At 40.6% G+C, this 15,670-nt stretch overlaps 1 protein-coding gene across 1 annotated transcript in view; it reads left to right on the forward strand.

Annotated features, from left to right (window-relative positions):
• The window catches only part of tafa5l (TAFA chemokine like family member 5, like), a 42,047-nt gene extending 27,079 nt beyond the window's left edge, over window positions 1-14,968 (forward strand). The window contains exons 4-5 of the mRNA XM_058085613.2: window positions 9,072-9,125; window positions 13,362-14,968. Coding sequence (XP_057941596.1) covers window positions 9,072-9,095 — 24 coding nt within the window. The 3' untranslated portion in view covers window positions 9,096-9,125; window positions 13,362-14,968. The remainder of the gene's footprint in view (window positions 1-9,071; window positions 9,126-13,361) is intronic.
• The last annotated feature ends 702 nt before the right edge of the window (window positions 14,969-15,670 follow it).

Raw genomic sequence — 15,670 nt, forward strand, 5'->3', positions numbered from 1 at the left:
TTTTCAGGGAAATGAGGTTAGAAACTGCAACTGTCGGAAGCCAGAAATAGGCGACATCACGGGTGTCCAAACTTTTTCCGTCGAGGGCCGTCTACAAGAAGGAATTTGAGTATGGGGGGGGGGGGGGCATTACAGATGCTAAAACCAATCCAAGTATGTTAATATATTGCAGGCTATTTAAATCAACACTGAATAACATTGAAACAGTTTTGATTGTTGTTGATTTTCCATCACAATGGTTGACATTGACATTCAGTGCAAAACATGCTGAATCAACATTTTCAAAGTAGTGAAACTACAGGAAGCGAATAAATGTAACAGTTACTAATTGTAAAAGTACCAGATGGAGGGGTAGGATTTAATAAGCTTTGCTTCTTCCTACTCCTTTTGGACATGTGGAACTGTGAACTGATTATGATAGATAGATGATAGATGAGAGATGATAGATAGATGATGATAGATAGATAGATAGATGATGATAGATAGATGATAGATAGATAGATGATGATAGATAGATGATAGATAGATGATAGATAGATTGATGATAGATAGATTGATGATAGATAGATTGATGATAGATAGATAGATAGATAGATAGATAGATAGATAGATAGATAGATAGATAGACAGATGATAGACAGATGATAGACAGATGATAGACAGATGATAGACAGATGATAAATAGATAAGATAGATAGACAGATGATAGACAGATGATAAATAGATAAGATAGATAGACAGATGATAGACAGATGATAAATAGATAAGATAGATAGACAGATGATAGACAGATGATAGACAGATGATAGATAGATGATAAATAGATAGATAGATAAATGGATGGAAGATAGATGATAGATGATAAATAGATAGATAGATAAATGGATGGAAGATAGATAGATAGATAGATAGATAGATAGATAGATAGATAGATAGATAGATAGATAGATAGATAGATAGATAGATAGATAGATAGATAGATAGATAGATAGATAGATAGATAGATAGATAGATAGATAGATAGATAGACAGATAAGATTGATAGACAGATGATAGACAGATGATAGACAGATGATAAATAGATAGATATGTAGATAGATATGTAGATAGATATGTAGATAGATATGTAGATAGATATGTAGATAAATGGATGGATGATAGATGATAAATAGATAGATAGATAAATGGATGGAAGATAGATGATAGATGATAAATAGATAGATAGATAAATGGATGGAAGATAGATGATAGATGATAAATAGATAGATAGATAAATGGATGGAAGATAGATGGATGGATGATAGATAGATAGATAGATAGATAGATAGATAGATAGATAGATAGATAGATAGATAGACTTCCTTTACGTGAAAAAAAAACTTAAAGTATATTAGGAAAGCCGTGGGAGGAAACCAGAGTGCCAGGAGAAATAATAAATTTATACCAAAAAAATAAATGTGTAAGACTGCACGGCGAACAAGTGGTTAGCACACGGGCCTCACAGCTAGGAGACCCGAGTTAAATTCCATGAAATTAAACCAAACCAAACTTAACATGTTGACATTAAAACAACATTGATACATATTTGAGAGGAAAGATGATTGACAAATCATGGATTTAGAGTTGAGGGGGAGACCATCATATGGTATACCAATGCATCTACACACCAAAATCAAGGTGGAAAATCGAGTCAATTCCTGTTACACACTAACAGTGACAGTAATAAAGCATCCCAATTTCGAGAAGAAGAAGGAATCAAATGGATGTGTGTGTTACTACACTACGCTATCTGCCGGGTGTGTTAGGACACGGGCCTGTTAAAGCAAAATGACGAGCGTCAGCATCTGTCTGATAAAGAGCCTATCCTGGAATGAACCCCATCAAATGACATGGCAGCCTTCGGGAGGACAATGTCGACTTGTGAAAGATGTTAATGAGCACGTTCCTCATTCACGCCGGCATCTGTTACGTGCAGCCAGCCTTTGAATTAATGTCCGCAAGCTTCCTTGGAAGATGATTTACGGCTTTTGTGAGCAAATGAAATGTATCACTCACTTTGATTAAACACATTATGTGATGCACTAAGGAGGCTAATAAATGACTTTTCATTTGGAAGAATTTACCAAAGCCCTTCCAGGATGCTGATTGACTTTGATAAAATGTTCACAACAAATCTATTAATGGAAATAACCGAAATAGAACTATTCTGTTTCAAATCCAGTCTGTTGCCAGCATACAACCTTTATTAACTGTACAGTACAAGCAATGTTGTATATAGCTAACCAGCAGCTACTGCGACGTGCTAGCGTTGAAGTCAAGTTTATTTATATAGCCCTTAAAGGGGACCTATTATGCTCATTTTTCGGCCCTTTGTATGGAGTTGTGGAGTGGAGTGGAGTGGAGTGACCAGGATGGATAGGATCAGGAACAAATCCATCAGAAGGACATTACATGTTAGAGATAAAGTCAGAGAGGCCAGACTGAGATGGTTGGAGCACGTCCAGAGTCACAGGACATGTTGGAGTATAGAGATGAGGATGCTGAGGTTCTCATTGGGAGTGACTAGGATGGATAGGATCCGGAACGAGTACATCATAGAGCTATTACATGTTATAGGCCTTGGAGATAAAGTCAGAGAGGCCAGACTGAGATGGTTGGGACATGTCCAGAGTCACAGGACATGTTGGAGTATAGAGATGAGGATGCTGAGGTTCTCATTGGGAGTGGCTAGGATGGATAGGATCAGGAACGAATCCATCAGAAGGACATTACATGTTAGAGATCAAGTCAGAGAGGCCAGCCTGAGATGGTTGGGACATGTCCAGAGTCACAGGACATGTTGGAGTATAGAGATGAGGATGCTGAGGTTCTCATTGGGAGTGACCAGGATGGATAGGATCAGGAATGAATCCATCAGAAGGACATTACATGTTAGAGATAAAGTCAGAGAGGCCAGACTGAGATGGTTGGGACATGTCCAGAGTCACAGTACATGTTGGAGTACAGAGATGAGGATGCCGAGGTTCTCACTGGGAGTGACCAGGATGGATAGGATCAGGAATGAATCCATCAGAAGGACAATACATGTTAGAGATAAAGTCAGAGAGGCCAGACTGAGATGGTTGGGACATGTCCAAAGTCACAGTACATGTTGGAGTACAGAGATGAGGATGCAGAGGTTCTCATTGGGAGTGACCAGGATGGATAGGATCAGGAATGAATCCATCAGAAGGACATTACATGTTAGAGATAAAGTCAGAGAGGCCAGACTGAGATGGTTGGGACATGTCCAGAGTCACAGTACATGTTGGAGTACAGAGATGAGGATGCCGAGGTTCTCATTGGGAGTGACCAGGATGGATAGGATCAGGAACCAATCCATCAGAAGGACATTACATGTTAGGGATAAAGTCATATCGGCCAGACTGAGATGGTTTGTACATGTCCAGAGGAGAAAAGCCCAAACAGAAAGAAGAAGTATTGAGTTGTGGACTCCTATAGAGCAGCTACACACAATAACCAGCTCAGAAGGCTTTCTAGTTCTTCCAGAATCTGCACCTATTCAGCTGTATTTCAACTCTGTTTAGCAGGGCCAATAATCAACATCGAGGTTCATGAGTTCAGTCCATTGTTTGAAATCAATGAGACACGATCAAAGCAGTCCCGTGGGTCAGTTAGTTTTCTCAAAAGATTTGCACCGGAAGTCATTAGAAGAATTTTTATGTATTTAAAATGCAATGAATGGAGGAAAAAAGTCAGGCCTGCAATATTAGATATGTATGTTATGCATCGCGTCCTCCGAACGCTCTGCTCGGCCGAGTTTCAGTCTCATTTGCAGATGGAATTATTCCATTTTGTGCGAGTTATTTTAACAGCAGCGCACAAATGATTCCATTCACATCAGCAATGGTGATGATGAGCTCAAGTTATTTTTGGAGTCAGAATCTAAGCACCATCACGACACGACAATATCGGATGCTTGAATAGATCACATTTGTATGTTGTTTTTTTTTTGTTATTGATTGATGCGAGCGCACAGACCTCACAGCTAGGAGACCAGGGTTCAATTCCACCCTCGGCCATCTCTGTGTGGAGTTTGCATGTTCTCCCCGTGCATGCGTGGGTTTTCTCCGGGTACTCCGGTTTCCTCCCACAATTCCAAAAACATGCTAGGTTAATTAGCGACTCCAAATTGTCCATAGGTATGAATGTGAGTGTGAATGGTTGTTTGTCTATATGTGCCCTGTGATTGGCTGGCCACCAGTCCAGGGTGTACCCCGCCTCTCGCCCGAAGACAGCTGGGATAGGCTCCAGCACCCCCCGCGACCCTCGTGAGGAAAAGCGGTAGAAAATGAATGAATGAATGATTGATGCGAGCACCAGTATCATTTCAAAAGTAGCGATCTGGCACCGGTATCGGATAATATGTAAACAATATCCAAGCCTTCTGTTGTTGTTTATCACACACAAAGGAAAAATACGCTGTCAGGTTTCCTCTCATCCATTTGCACGATGCTGTGGCGTGCTCGTCATTCTCGGCAAGACAGCGTGTGTAGCCGTGTGGAAAATAAATTCAAATAAGATCCAGTGATAGATACCGTGTGTTGAGAAAAAGCAACTATGACAAAATGTTCAGTTTTTCTCTTTATTTACATATTTTTGTTGTTATTTTCTGTCCTTTTTCCCTGGAGCTAGCGTGTCTAGTGAGGATGTATGTGCTCCCAAGCGATGGAGTGCACTTTCCTCTTCTTTTTTTTTTTTTAAGCCCTGTCATCAGCAGCCCCGAACCACCATTTGTGTTGTAGCTTGTCTCCGGCGCTTCATCTGGTGTGAAATTGTTGGAGCCAAAAGGCCACATTTCAACACTGACTCTTTATCACGGTTGAGGGAAAAAAAGGTTGAAACATGCTACACTTTCTCCTTTGTCATGTTTTCTTTGGTGCAGGCAAGCTTGACTTTGACCAAGCTCCACTTTATGTCCACTTTATAATGCAGCAGTTAATATATGTACCATATTTTCCCGACTATAAGTCGCACTTTTTTTTCATAGGTTGGCTGTTCCTGCGACTTATACTCCAGAGCGACTTATAAATGAAAAAACTGTATATGTTACATAAACACTGGATACCTTTTCTGGTTATGTTTATTTTTTGTGTAGCTGAATAACCATTGTGTTAGCATATCTTACACCTATTCAGCCTGTTCTTATTTTTTTGTTTTTATTGTTAGAACTTGCCTTCCAAGATGACGTAATGTCTGTTTTGGTCAAGTAGTTTGTAAAATACTTGAACCAGTCATGATGTGCTATATACGTATATATATCACTATATTGACAGTTACTATGGTAACCATTATGTCATTGGATGGTCATATCACCTCCTACTTTGGTACGTGACAAAAAATAAAATTAAAATAAAAAAGTACAAAAAAATTTAAAAAAAGTTAAAGCGTAACTTTCATGTTGACACATTTTTTTGGCTTTTATGACACCTCAAAATGTTGTTTTAATGATTTATTTACACATATTGTATGGTCAATGGTCATTGTATGGTCATATCACCTCGTACTTCGGTACAGGACAAAAAAATAAAAATAAAAAATACAAATTAAGAAAACCTTAAACTATATTAGGAAAGCAGGAAGTGATCAAATGTAACAGTTACTGATTGTAAAAGTACCAGATGGAGGGGTAGGATTTAATAAGCTTTGAAGTTTGTTGTTTTCAGTAATACTTGGAGTTAGCATGCAGGCCTCACAGCTAGGAGACCCAAGTTCAATTCCACCCACCCTCGGCCATCTCTGTGTGGAGTTTGCATGTTCTCCCTGTGCATGTGTGGGTTTTCTCCGGGTACTCCGGTTTCCTCCCACATTCCAAAATTAAAATGAACAATCCTAAATTATAGTCATCTACCTGCATATTAACAAAATAAATTATTAAGTTATTATATGTGAGAATATGACTATTTTGTTATTTTTATGACTTACATAACAAATTTATCCAAAAAAATAAATGTGTAAGACTGCTCGGCGGACAAGTGGTTAGCACAAGGGTCTCACAGCTAGGAGACCCGAGTTCAATTCCACCCTCGGACATCTCTGTGTGGAGTTTGCATGTTCTCCCCGTGCATGCGTGGGTTTTCTCCGGGTACTCCGGTTTCCTCCCACATTCCAAAAACATGCTAGGTTAATTGGCGACTCCAAATTATCCATAGGTATGAATGTGAGTGTGAATGGTTGTTTGTCTATATGTGCCCTGTGATTGGCTGGCTGGTGACCAGTCCAGGGTGTACCCCGCCTCTCGCCTGAAGACAGCTGGGATAGGCTCCAGCAACCTCCGCGACCCTCATGAGGATAAGCAGTACAAAATGAATGAGTAATACTTGGGTTTCCGAGCACGGACAGCCCACTTTAAATCACAATAATATCATCAATAATATTCAGGTCTGGGGACTGAGGCGGCCATTCCAGAACGTTGTACTCGTTCGTCTGCATGTAATTCAATATCTTTGTTTTTGAGCCCTGTGAAAGTTCCTATCAACACACCTCATTTGAACTGCAAGGCATTATCATCTATTAACGCCGCGCCGTGTTTACAAGTCATGTTACAATTTGGGGCACGTCCAGTTCCAGAGGGGAGGTCTGTTGCATCACACTGCAAAAAGTGCTTACCATTGCACTCCCCTAGAAATAAATATGTCTTCCACGTCCTTGAATTCCCGTCTCTCGTTAGCAGCCATGGGCCATGAGCTACGGTTGTGCGCTCGTCCTATGGGGCCACGCTCACCTTGTTAGCCTTTTAATGAGTGGGACCACTTCATAGTGGTGCCCTCTTCTGCTGATTCAGCACTCTGAGACTACTTCAAGGAGTATCGGTCGATAGCCAAGGCTTCAGACCTTCTATTGTCAGACTAGCAGAACCGCCGAAGCCCAACAGAATCCGTTTCAGGCTGGCTGTGATTTTGTTTCAGATTTTTGTTTTAAGTAAAGACTAAAAATCGAGATATATATCATATATTGATATCTGAATATATCGGGATATTAGTTTTAGTGCATATTGCCCAACTCCGATGACAAATAAATAAACAAATCAAGAATAAAGAAAATCAATCAATCAGTAATAAATAAATATAATAATAATAATAAAACGGCAAATAAAAATAAAAAACTTAAGAAACCACATATAGTTGGTGGGTAGACAAATAATTTTTTTCAGATTAAAATGAACAAAGCATTATTAGAGCCCTGTAGACATGACAAAACACGACTATAGTCACATTTATAGTCTTTTTATTTACAACATATTGCGCAACTGCAGGGTCTTGAGACACATGCTAACTCGCAAACTAGAGAGCTAGCGACCTAAACGGTAGCCTTCAAGTTATTTCCTTTAAACTTAAATGGCCAAAAACTTACCACTTCCACACGTATAGGGAGGATAACTAACCTTTAACATGAACATTAATCAAACGTAATAATTTTTTCTGGGTACATGATACCATACAGCATCCATATCAAACTTGCGCGGGCCGCACTAACATTAAACTTTCATATCAAGGCGGGGGCCTCAAACTAATGTCCTGCGGGCCACATTTGGCCAGCGGGCCGCGTGTTTGAGACCCCTGATGCACAGGATAAGGGAGATCAAGGTCCCGAAACCTTATCATGTTTGATTTTCTTGCTCAGCTTTTGTTTTTCCAAGCATGTCCTCCTCGGAAATGAATGTAATAATAAAGCCGAGGTTTGCTTTGCAAGATTCCATTGTGGCCTCGACGGCCCGCATCCCTTTGGGCGGACCTCATTTCTTTTCCTTGTTTTGATTTAAAGATGCGGTGGAAGTACTTAGCATTTAGATGACACGCCGCCAGAGAGGTGTGATAGATCAATGGCTCTTAAGAAGACTGAATTCCGTCAGCAGCCAGGCGTTCGTCGCCATAGACCAGGGGTCTCAAACACACAGCCCCGGGCCAAATGTGGCCCGCAGGACAGTAGTTTGATATGAAAGTTTAATGTTAGTCGGCCCGCATGCTGTATGGTATCATGTACCCAGAAAAAATTATTACATTTGATTAATGTTCATGTTAAAGGTTAAATAACTGTTAATAGTTATCCTCCCTATCAGTGTGGAAGTGGTAAGTTTTTGGCAATTTAAGTTTAAAGGAAATAACTTGAAGGCTGCCATTTAGGTCGCTAGCTCTCTAGTTTGCGAGTTAGCATGTGTCTCAAGACCCTGCAGTTGCGCAATATGTTGTAAATAAAAAAAGTATAAATGTGACTATAGTCGTGTTTTGTCATGTCTACAGGGCTCTAATAATGCTTTGTTCATTTTAATCTGAAAAAAATAATTTGTCTACCCACCAACTATATGTGGTTTCTTAAGTTTTTATTATTTGCCGTTTTATTGTTATTATTATATTTATTTATTTATTACTGATTGATTGATTTGTTTATTTATTTTTCATCTTATTTTGTGCAAAAAAATTAGTAAAAAAAAAAAAAGTAAGATATTTGAGAACAGTGGAATGTTTTATCAGAGCTTTTATTGTAGAAAATCGAAACCAAAGCAAAGTTTATTCATTTTTCTGTTTTTAATAAATGCGTTTTTTGGGGAAAACCTGATGTGCGGCCCAGTCTCGCCTAGACCCTAGCTCCAGTGGCCCCCAAGTAAATTGAGTTTGAGACCCCTGCCATAGACGGTCCGAGTGACGGATCGTAAGGGCGACAACACGTGTCTGATTCCCCGCTAGACAACCCAAGCATTGGGGAAGCAGCGGACTGTCAATGCTGCAGCTCGTCTGATTTCCTGAACACCCCATTAGCTTCCTGATTATGATTAGCAGAGCCATTATCTACACAAAAGTGGCTCATTCACCAACATTAAGACGACAAGGAAGCTGCTTTTTTACCACTTGTCAAGGGGAAGAAAAAAAAGCATGTTCTTGTAAAGATAAGTACTACTTAGTAACCTTCATCTTGCTACCTCGGATGACATTGTCCTTTTTAAAGGCAGAAAAAGGCCAATATGTTGAAGAAAACATTCAATAAAAGCTTTCTCTACTGTTTGTCTTTTGTAGCCTTTGCCCAAGGAGCCATCGTAGGACGCTGCGGCAGAACACCAAAACTATATAGTAAGTTATTTTTTATTATCATTTATTCATCAAGTGTAAACAGTGAAAACCAGTGTATGTCAACAACACGTCTATGCGTTACGTCAAGGTTTTATTACTAAAAAGTGGACAAGTCGACATCAGCATAAATGGTTGACAGCTTTTGGGGCAATAAGGTGAATGTTTGTACGGAAAATCTGTCAGATTATGTCAGGATGTGCTGTAGAATTATAATTTCATCATTATGGATAAACAGCGTGAAACAACAGCAATATAACGACTATCAAGTTAGACAACATTGAACCATGCAAAGTTACAAGCAGACAAACCGGGCATTTGAGTGGGGCCTCAGCTTTTAGGAGGGGCCCCCCTAGGGGGAGCCTCAGCTTTTAGGAGGGGCCCCCTTCGGGGAACCTCCGAAAGACTGAGAGACTGGCTGCCCCAAGTCAACGAAACAACGACAAGTCACCGAAACAACAACAATGGGGGGGGGGGGTCTTCCTAAAGACTGAGAGACTGGCTGCCCCAATTCAACGAAACAACAACAATGGGGGGCGGGGGTCTTCCTAAAGACTGAGAGACTGGCTGCCCCTAGTCAACAAAACAACAACAATGGAGGGTCCTCCTAAAGACTGAAAGTCTAGCTGCCCCAAGTCAACGAAAAAATTACAATGGGGGTCCTCCTAAAGACCGAAAGACTGGCTGCCCCAAATCAACGAAACAACGACAATGGGGGTGTCTTCCTGAAGACTGAGAGACTGGCTGCCCCAAGTCAAGTCAACGAAACAACGACAATGGGGGGATCATCCTAAAGATCGAGAGACTGGCTGCCCCAAGTCAACGAAACAACGAAAATGGGGGGGTCTCCTGAAGATCGAGAGACTGGCTGCCCCAAGTCAACGAAACAACGACAATGGGGGGGTCTCCTGAAGACTGAGAGACTGGCTGCCCCAAGTCAACGAAACAACGACAATGGGGGGTCCTCCTAAAGACTGAGAGACTGGCTGCCCCAAGTCAACGAAACAACGACAATGGGGGGGTCTCCTGAAGACTGAGAGACTGGCTGCCCCAAGTCAACGAAACAACGACAATGGGGGGGTCCTCCTAAAGACTGAGAGACTGGCTGCCCCAAGTCGTCGTTGTTTCCATGACTTGGGGCAGCCGGTCTCTCAGTCAACGAAACAATGATAATGGGCGGGTCCTCCTAAAGACTGAAAGACTGGCTGCCCCAAGTCGACGAAACAACGACATTGGGGGGAGTCCTCCTAAAGACTGAGAAACTGGCTTCCCCAAGTCAACAAAACAACGACAATGGGGGGGTCCTCCTAAAGACTGAGAGACTGGCTTCCCCAAGTCAACAAAACAACGACAATGGGGGGGTCCTCCTAAAGACTGAGAGACTGGCTTCCCCAAGTCAACAAAACAACGACAATAGGGGTCCTCCTAAAGACTGAAAGACCGGCTTCACCAAGTCAACGAAACAACAACAATGGGGGGTCCTCCTAAAGACTGAAAGACTGGTTCCCCCAAGTCAACAGGGGGCCTTCTACACGATTATATCTGCCTTCAGCGCGTCAATCAGCCACAAGGTCTGTTTATTGTTCACACGGGCCCCATGAATTTCTTGCTTTGAGCCCCGAAGGACCCTTACCCCGCCACTGGTTCCAAGTAGATGTGCTAAGTAATCATTAGTTGATGTTATGTCAACAAATGCAGTTGTTTGTCTATATGTGCCCTGTGATTGGCTGGCGACCAGTCCAGGGTTGCACAGCTGCCGAGTGGTTAGCGCGCAGGCCTCACAGCTAGGAGACCCGAGTTCAATTCCACCCTCGGCCATCTCTGTGTGGAGTTTGTGGGACTCCGGTTTCCTCCCACATTCCAAAAACATGCTAGGTTAATTGGCGACTCCAAATTGTCCATAGGTATGAATGTGAGTGTGAATGGTTGTTTGTCTATATGTGCCCTGTGATTGGCTGGCCACCAGTCCAGGGTGTACCCCGCCTCTCGCCTGAAGACAGCTGGGATAAGCGGTAGAAAATGAATGAATGAATGAATGTCAACAAATGCTGATGTCGACGTACGTAAATCAGCCAGTCCAACGACCGTCAACAGGTTCCACTGTTCTCATCGTCCATCTCACATTCCTCCCAGACACATAATTCATCATATAACTGAAAGTCATATCGAAATAGTCTCTATACTCACTCAGCTTGACTTTGCTGGAAGCTTTACATAAAAAAAAACACATTAGACATTTAGTGTTGTGTGTGTCTGTGAAGTTTTTAGATTATTTTGGGCAAATCCAGAGGCTATTAGAATGTGTGTGGCTGCCTCTGAAGATTGATTGGCCTTTCTTGTGCTGAGAAAACAAAACTGAATCAGGCACAATTACCAAGGACACACACAAAGAGAAGGGAAGCCGGGGGCACCATAAATATGTATTTTACCAGCACTGGGAATTTGTATCATTCTACATGGATTTGCCAACACATTTTTAGATGTCGTGATGATTTATAGACGGCGATCCAGAACGTCACACTCGTCAGCCGTTTATAGATTTATCTATATTACATGACAGAGTTCTATTATCATTGAGATGACGTTCTTGATTGGCTAAATGAAGTTATTAGCTGACCACTGAAGCACATCCTTTGTGGAATGAACTTAAGTCGTCCTATAGCGGTCTACAAAAACAAATAACCCATGGGGTCTCTAATTAGCGTCACATCAGAAATTCACCAGTTCACTTGGCCAGCCAGCCAATCACAGGGCACATAGAGACAAACAACCATTCACACTCACATTCATACCTATGGACAATTTGGAGTTGCCAATTAACCTAGCATGTTTTTGGAATGTGGGAGGAAACCGGAGTACCCGGAGAAAACCCACGCATAAACTCCACACAAAGATGGCCGAGGGTGGAATCGAACTCGGGTCTCCTCGCTGTGAGGCCTGTGCACTAACCACTCGCCCACCGTGCAAGCCTGTAGCCTGTACCCTGGAGCCTATCCCAGCTGTCTTCGGACAAGAGGCGAGGGGTACACCCTGGACTGGTGGCCAGCCAATCACAGGGCACATATAGACGAACAACCATTCACACTCACATTCATATATTATATTTTATATTATATATTCACATTCATGCGCTAACCACTAGACCGCCATGCCGCCCCACATCAGAAATAATTGACAACCGTGGATATAGTCAACCCTCTCATATCTTTTTTTTTTAATTAACTTCACAGGAAGTGGAATAGATTTGAAGTATCATTAGCAGTCAGCATCCAGCATGCATTGTTTATGTTGTGGCATCGTTGTTTAGACATTTTGGCTAAAGAATGAAGCCCATGTGCCAGTCAAAATCATTGAAAGTGGCCCGTACCAAAAGGGACGGCTTTTGACTGGAATTAAATGAGTTACGCTAATCTACCTCTGCATGCACTTTAAAATGTACCACAACAACTACTGGTTTGCTTGTTGTATACAGTGAACTCAATCAGCAGAATGAATTAATTAATTCATAATTAAATAATTAAATGAATGAATTAATTAGAGAGGAGAAATATGATCTCAGGGAAGAACTACATTTGAAACACTTCTATGCTAGGACTACGTTAAAAAGCCATAGCATTTCAGTATGTGGAATCAAACTATGGAATGGATTGAGTAAGGAAGTCAAACAATGCACAACGATGAGCCAATTCAAGAAACAATACAAGCAGTTGATGTTTGCTAAATACAAGGATGAAGAGTCTTGAACCAGTCATGATGTGCTATATATATCACTATATTGACACTTACTATGGTACCCATTATGTCATTGGATGCTCATATCACCTCATACTTTGCTACGTGACAAAAAAATTGAATTAAATTAATAAAAATTTATAAAAATTAAATTAATAAAAATGTATAAAATAAAAATGTATAAAATAAAAATGTATAAAATAAAAATTAATAAAATGAAAATTAATAAAATAAATTTAAAAAAACAATACAAAAATTTATTAGGAAAACAGGAAGTGAAAGTAAAAGTACCAGATGGAGGGGTAGGATTTAATAAGCTTTGCTTCTTCCTACTCCTTTTGGACATGTGGAACTGTGAACTGATTATGTGATGCATTCACTTGTAATCTGATGCATGTTCAAATGAAATAAAACCATTACCATTACCAAACTATCAAGCAGTAGTAGACATCCCCTTTCAAGGTTAGGATGCTCACTCGTCTGTATCTTCTTGTTCTTCCTCCACAGGCTCCACGCTAGGAGATGACCTGTGCTTGATCACGACATCAACAACAAAAAGGTTCACAAACTCAACACCATGCCTTCACTTTCAAGTACTTTTTTTTTTTTGTAACCAGAAGGTGACAATACAGTGCAAACACATTTATTGCAAGATGTTGGAGGACATTGAGGAAGATTCACGTCTTCATCCTCCAAGGTGATTTTACAAACATCACTCGATATGGACTCCTCGCTCAACATCCGTTTCTGTTTTTTGAGCTTATGAGGCAGTACGAGATGTGGACGTCTACTGGACTCACTCGCTGAGGTGAACAATGTGCTGACTCTGCAAATGTGGACATTTTGAATGACTCAGTATATAACGTCGGTAGTGTTTTTTTTTACTTGTTAGACTCATTTTTTTCAATGGCGATCATTCTTCATTACAACATCAGCAGCATTTACTGCAGCACATTGTGTGTGTGTGTGTGTGTGTGTGTGTGTGTGTGTGTGTGTATGCGCATCTACGGATACACTGAAATAAATCATATCCAATTTCACACCAAAACGCTACAAAAGGAGTGTTAGGGTCACACACAAAACAAACGAAACAAAATGGGAATATCGTCGTAATGTCAAACTAGGTGTGTCCCAATGACATGCATTGTTAGCTAGCTCATATTAACTGGCTTCATAATGCACAGAAAAGGGAAAGAAATGTGTTCATGTTTCGCACAATGATGCACCACAAAAAGTGCAGTTCCCTTTTAAATACTTAAGACAAAAATTAATTGTGCCCCCCCCCCCCCCCCCGCCCTCGTTTTGGCCCTAATTCTCCTTTGTAGAACACTCTCCATCCATCAGGCACGAAAGAAGCTTTTCTTATTCTGAATTTTTTTTTTATTTGTGCAAATAAATATTTATGTGTTGGAAGGAAAAGGAATCTATCACTGAAAGTAGTGAGTAGTAAATTCTGCCATTTGTTTGGAAATACTTGTCTAAATCGACTCTATTTTGATATGAAATATAGTTTTTTTTTGCCCAGCTAGATGCTTGATATATTTAAAAAGACCAACTGTATATAAATATCCTGTATATCATGATACAATTAGTGTAATTTACGTTCAGTGCGAGACTGTTGACCCGTGATGGTCACTTTTGCTACCACTGTTATTGCGATTGCATTAAGGGGTAAACAAATGCATCATTTTAAAGTGGTAATTGCTATTCATTTGTTTGGATAAAAGGTGAACACAATAACAGGTAATTATTATAATAATTATTATAATAACAATAACAAAAGTAACGTTTTTTTAAAAACACGTCACAACACACAAGCTGCAAGAGTCAACTTGTATCACTCTGCAAAAAAAAAAAACGTATTATATATAAATGTTTTTTTTTACTCTAGGACAAAAGCAATGTACTGCATCCTGTTGTACTGGTGTCCCTATTAATGTGACGAGCCGCTTTTATTTCTTCTGTTGTTTCTTTGTACTTAACACCCTGTACATCTATGTTGCAATGTATGCATTGGAGGATATAAAGACAGCATCCGCTTGGGGGAACTCTTCTGAATTTAACATTTGTGTGTAAATTGTCCATAGGTACGAACGTGAGTGTTAATCGTCGTTTATCTAAATGTGCCCTGTGATTGGCTGGCAACCAGTCCAGGGTGTACCCGTGACTCTAGTGAGGATAAGTTGCATAGAAAATGGATGGATTGATATATATTAATGGTGTAACGATACACAAACTTCACGATTTGGTTCTGTTTGGTGTTATGGTTTGATCATTTTTCTATATAAAAATAAGAGGGCTGTCAAATGGTTAAATTGTTAATCAGATTAATCACGATTAAAAAAATTTAAAAAATTAATCATGATTAATCGCTAAGCTCTGGGTTCGATTCCACCTTTGGCCATCTCTGTGTGGAGTTTGCATGTTCTCCCCGTGCATGCGAGGGTTTTCTCCGGGTACTCCGGTTTCCTCCCACATTCCAAAAACATGCTAGGTTAATTAGCGACTCCAAATTGTCCATAGGTATGAATGTGAGTGTGAATGGTTGTTTGTCTATATGTGCCCTGTGATTGGCTGGCGACCAGTCCTTTCCTTTGTGAGGAAAAATGGTAGAAAATGAATGAATAATAATAATAATAATTCCAGTTTCCTGGCGGCACGGCGGTCTAGTGGTTAGCGCGCAGACCTCACAGCTAGGAGACTAGGGTTCAATTCCACCCTCTGCCATCTCTGTGTGGAGTTTGCATGTTCTCCCCGTGCATGCGTGGGTTTTCTCCGGGTACTCCGGTTTCCTCCCACATTCCAAAAACATGCTA

Source organism: Doryrhamphus excisus, linkage group LG17, assembly GCF_037039965.1.
Source record: "Doryrhamphus excisus strain RoL-2023G ecotype Guam linkage group LG17, RoL_Dexc_Guam_v1.1, whole genome shotgun sequence".
Classification (NCBI taxonomy): domain Eukaryota; kingdom Metazoa; phylum Chordata; class Actinopteri; order Syngnathiformes; family Syngnathidae; genus Doryrhamphus; species Doryrhamphus excisus.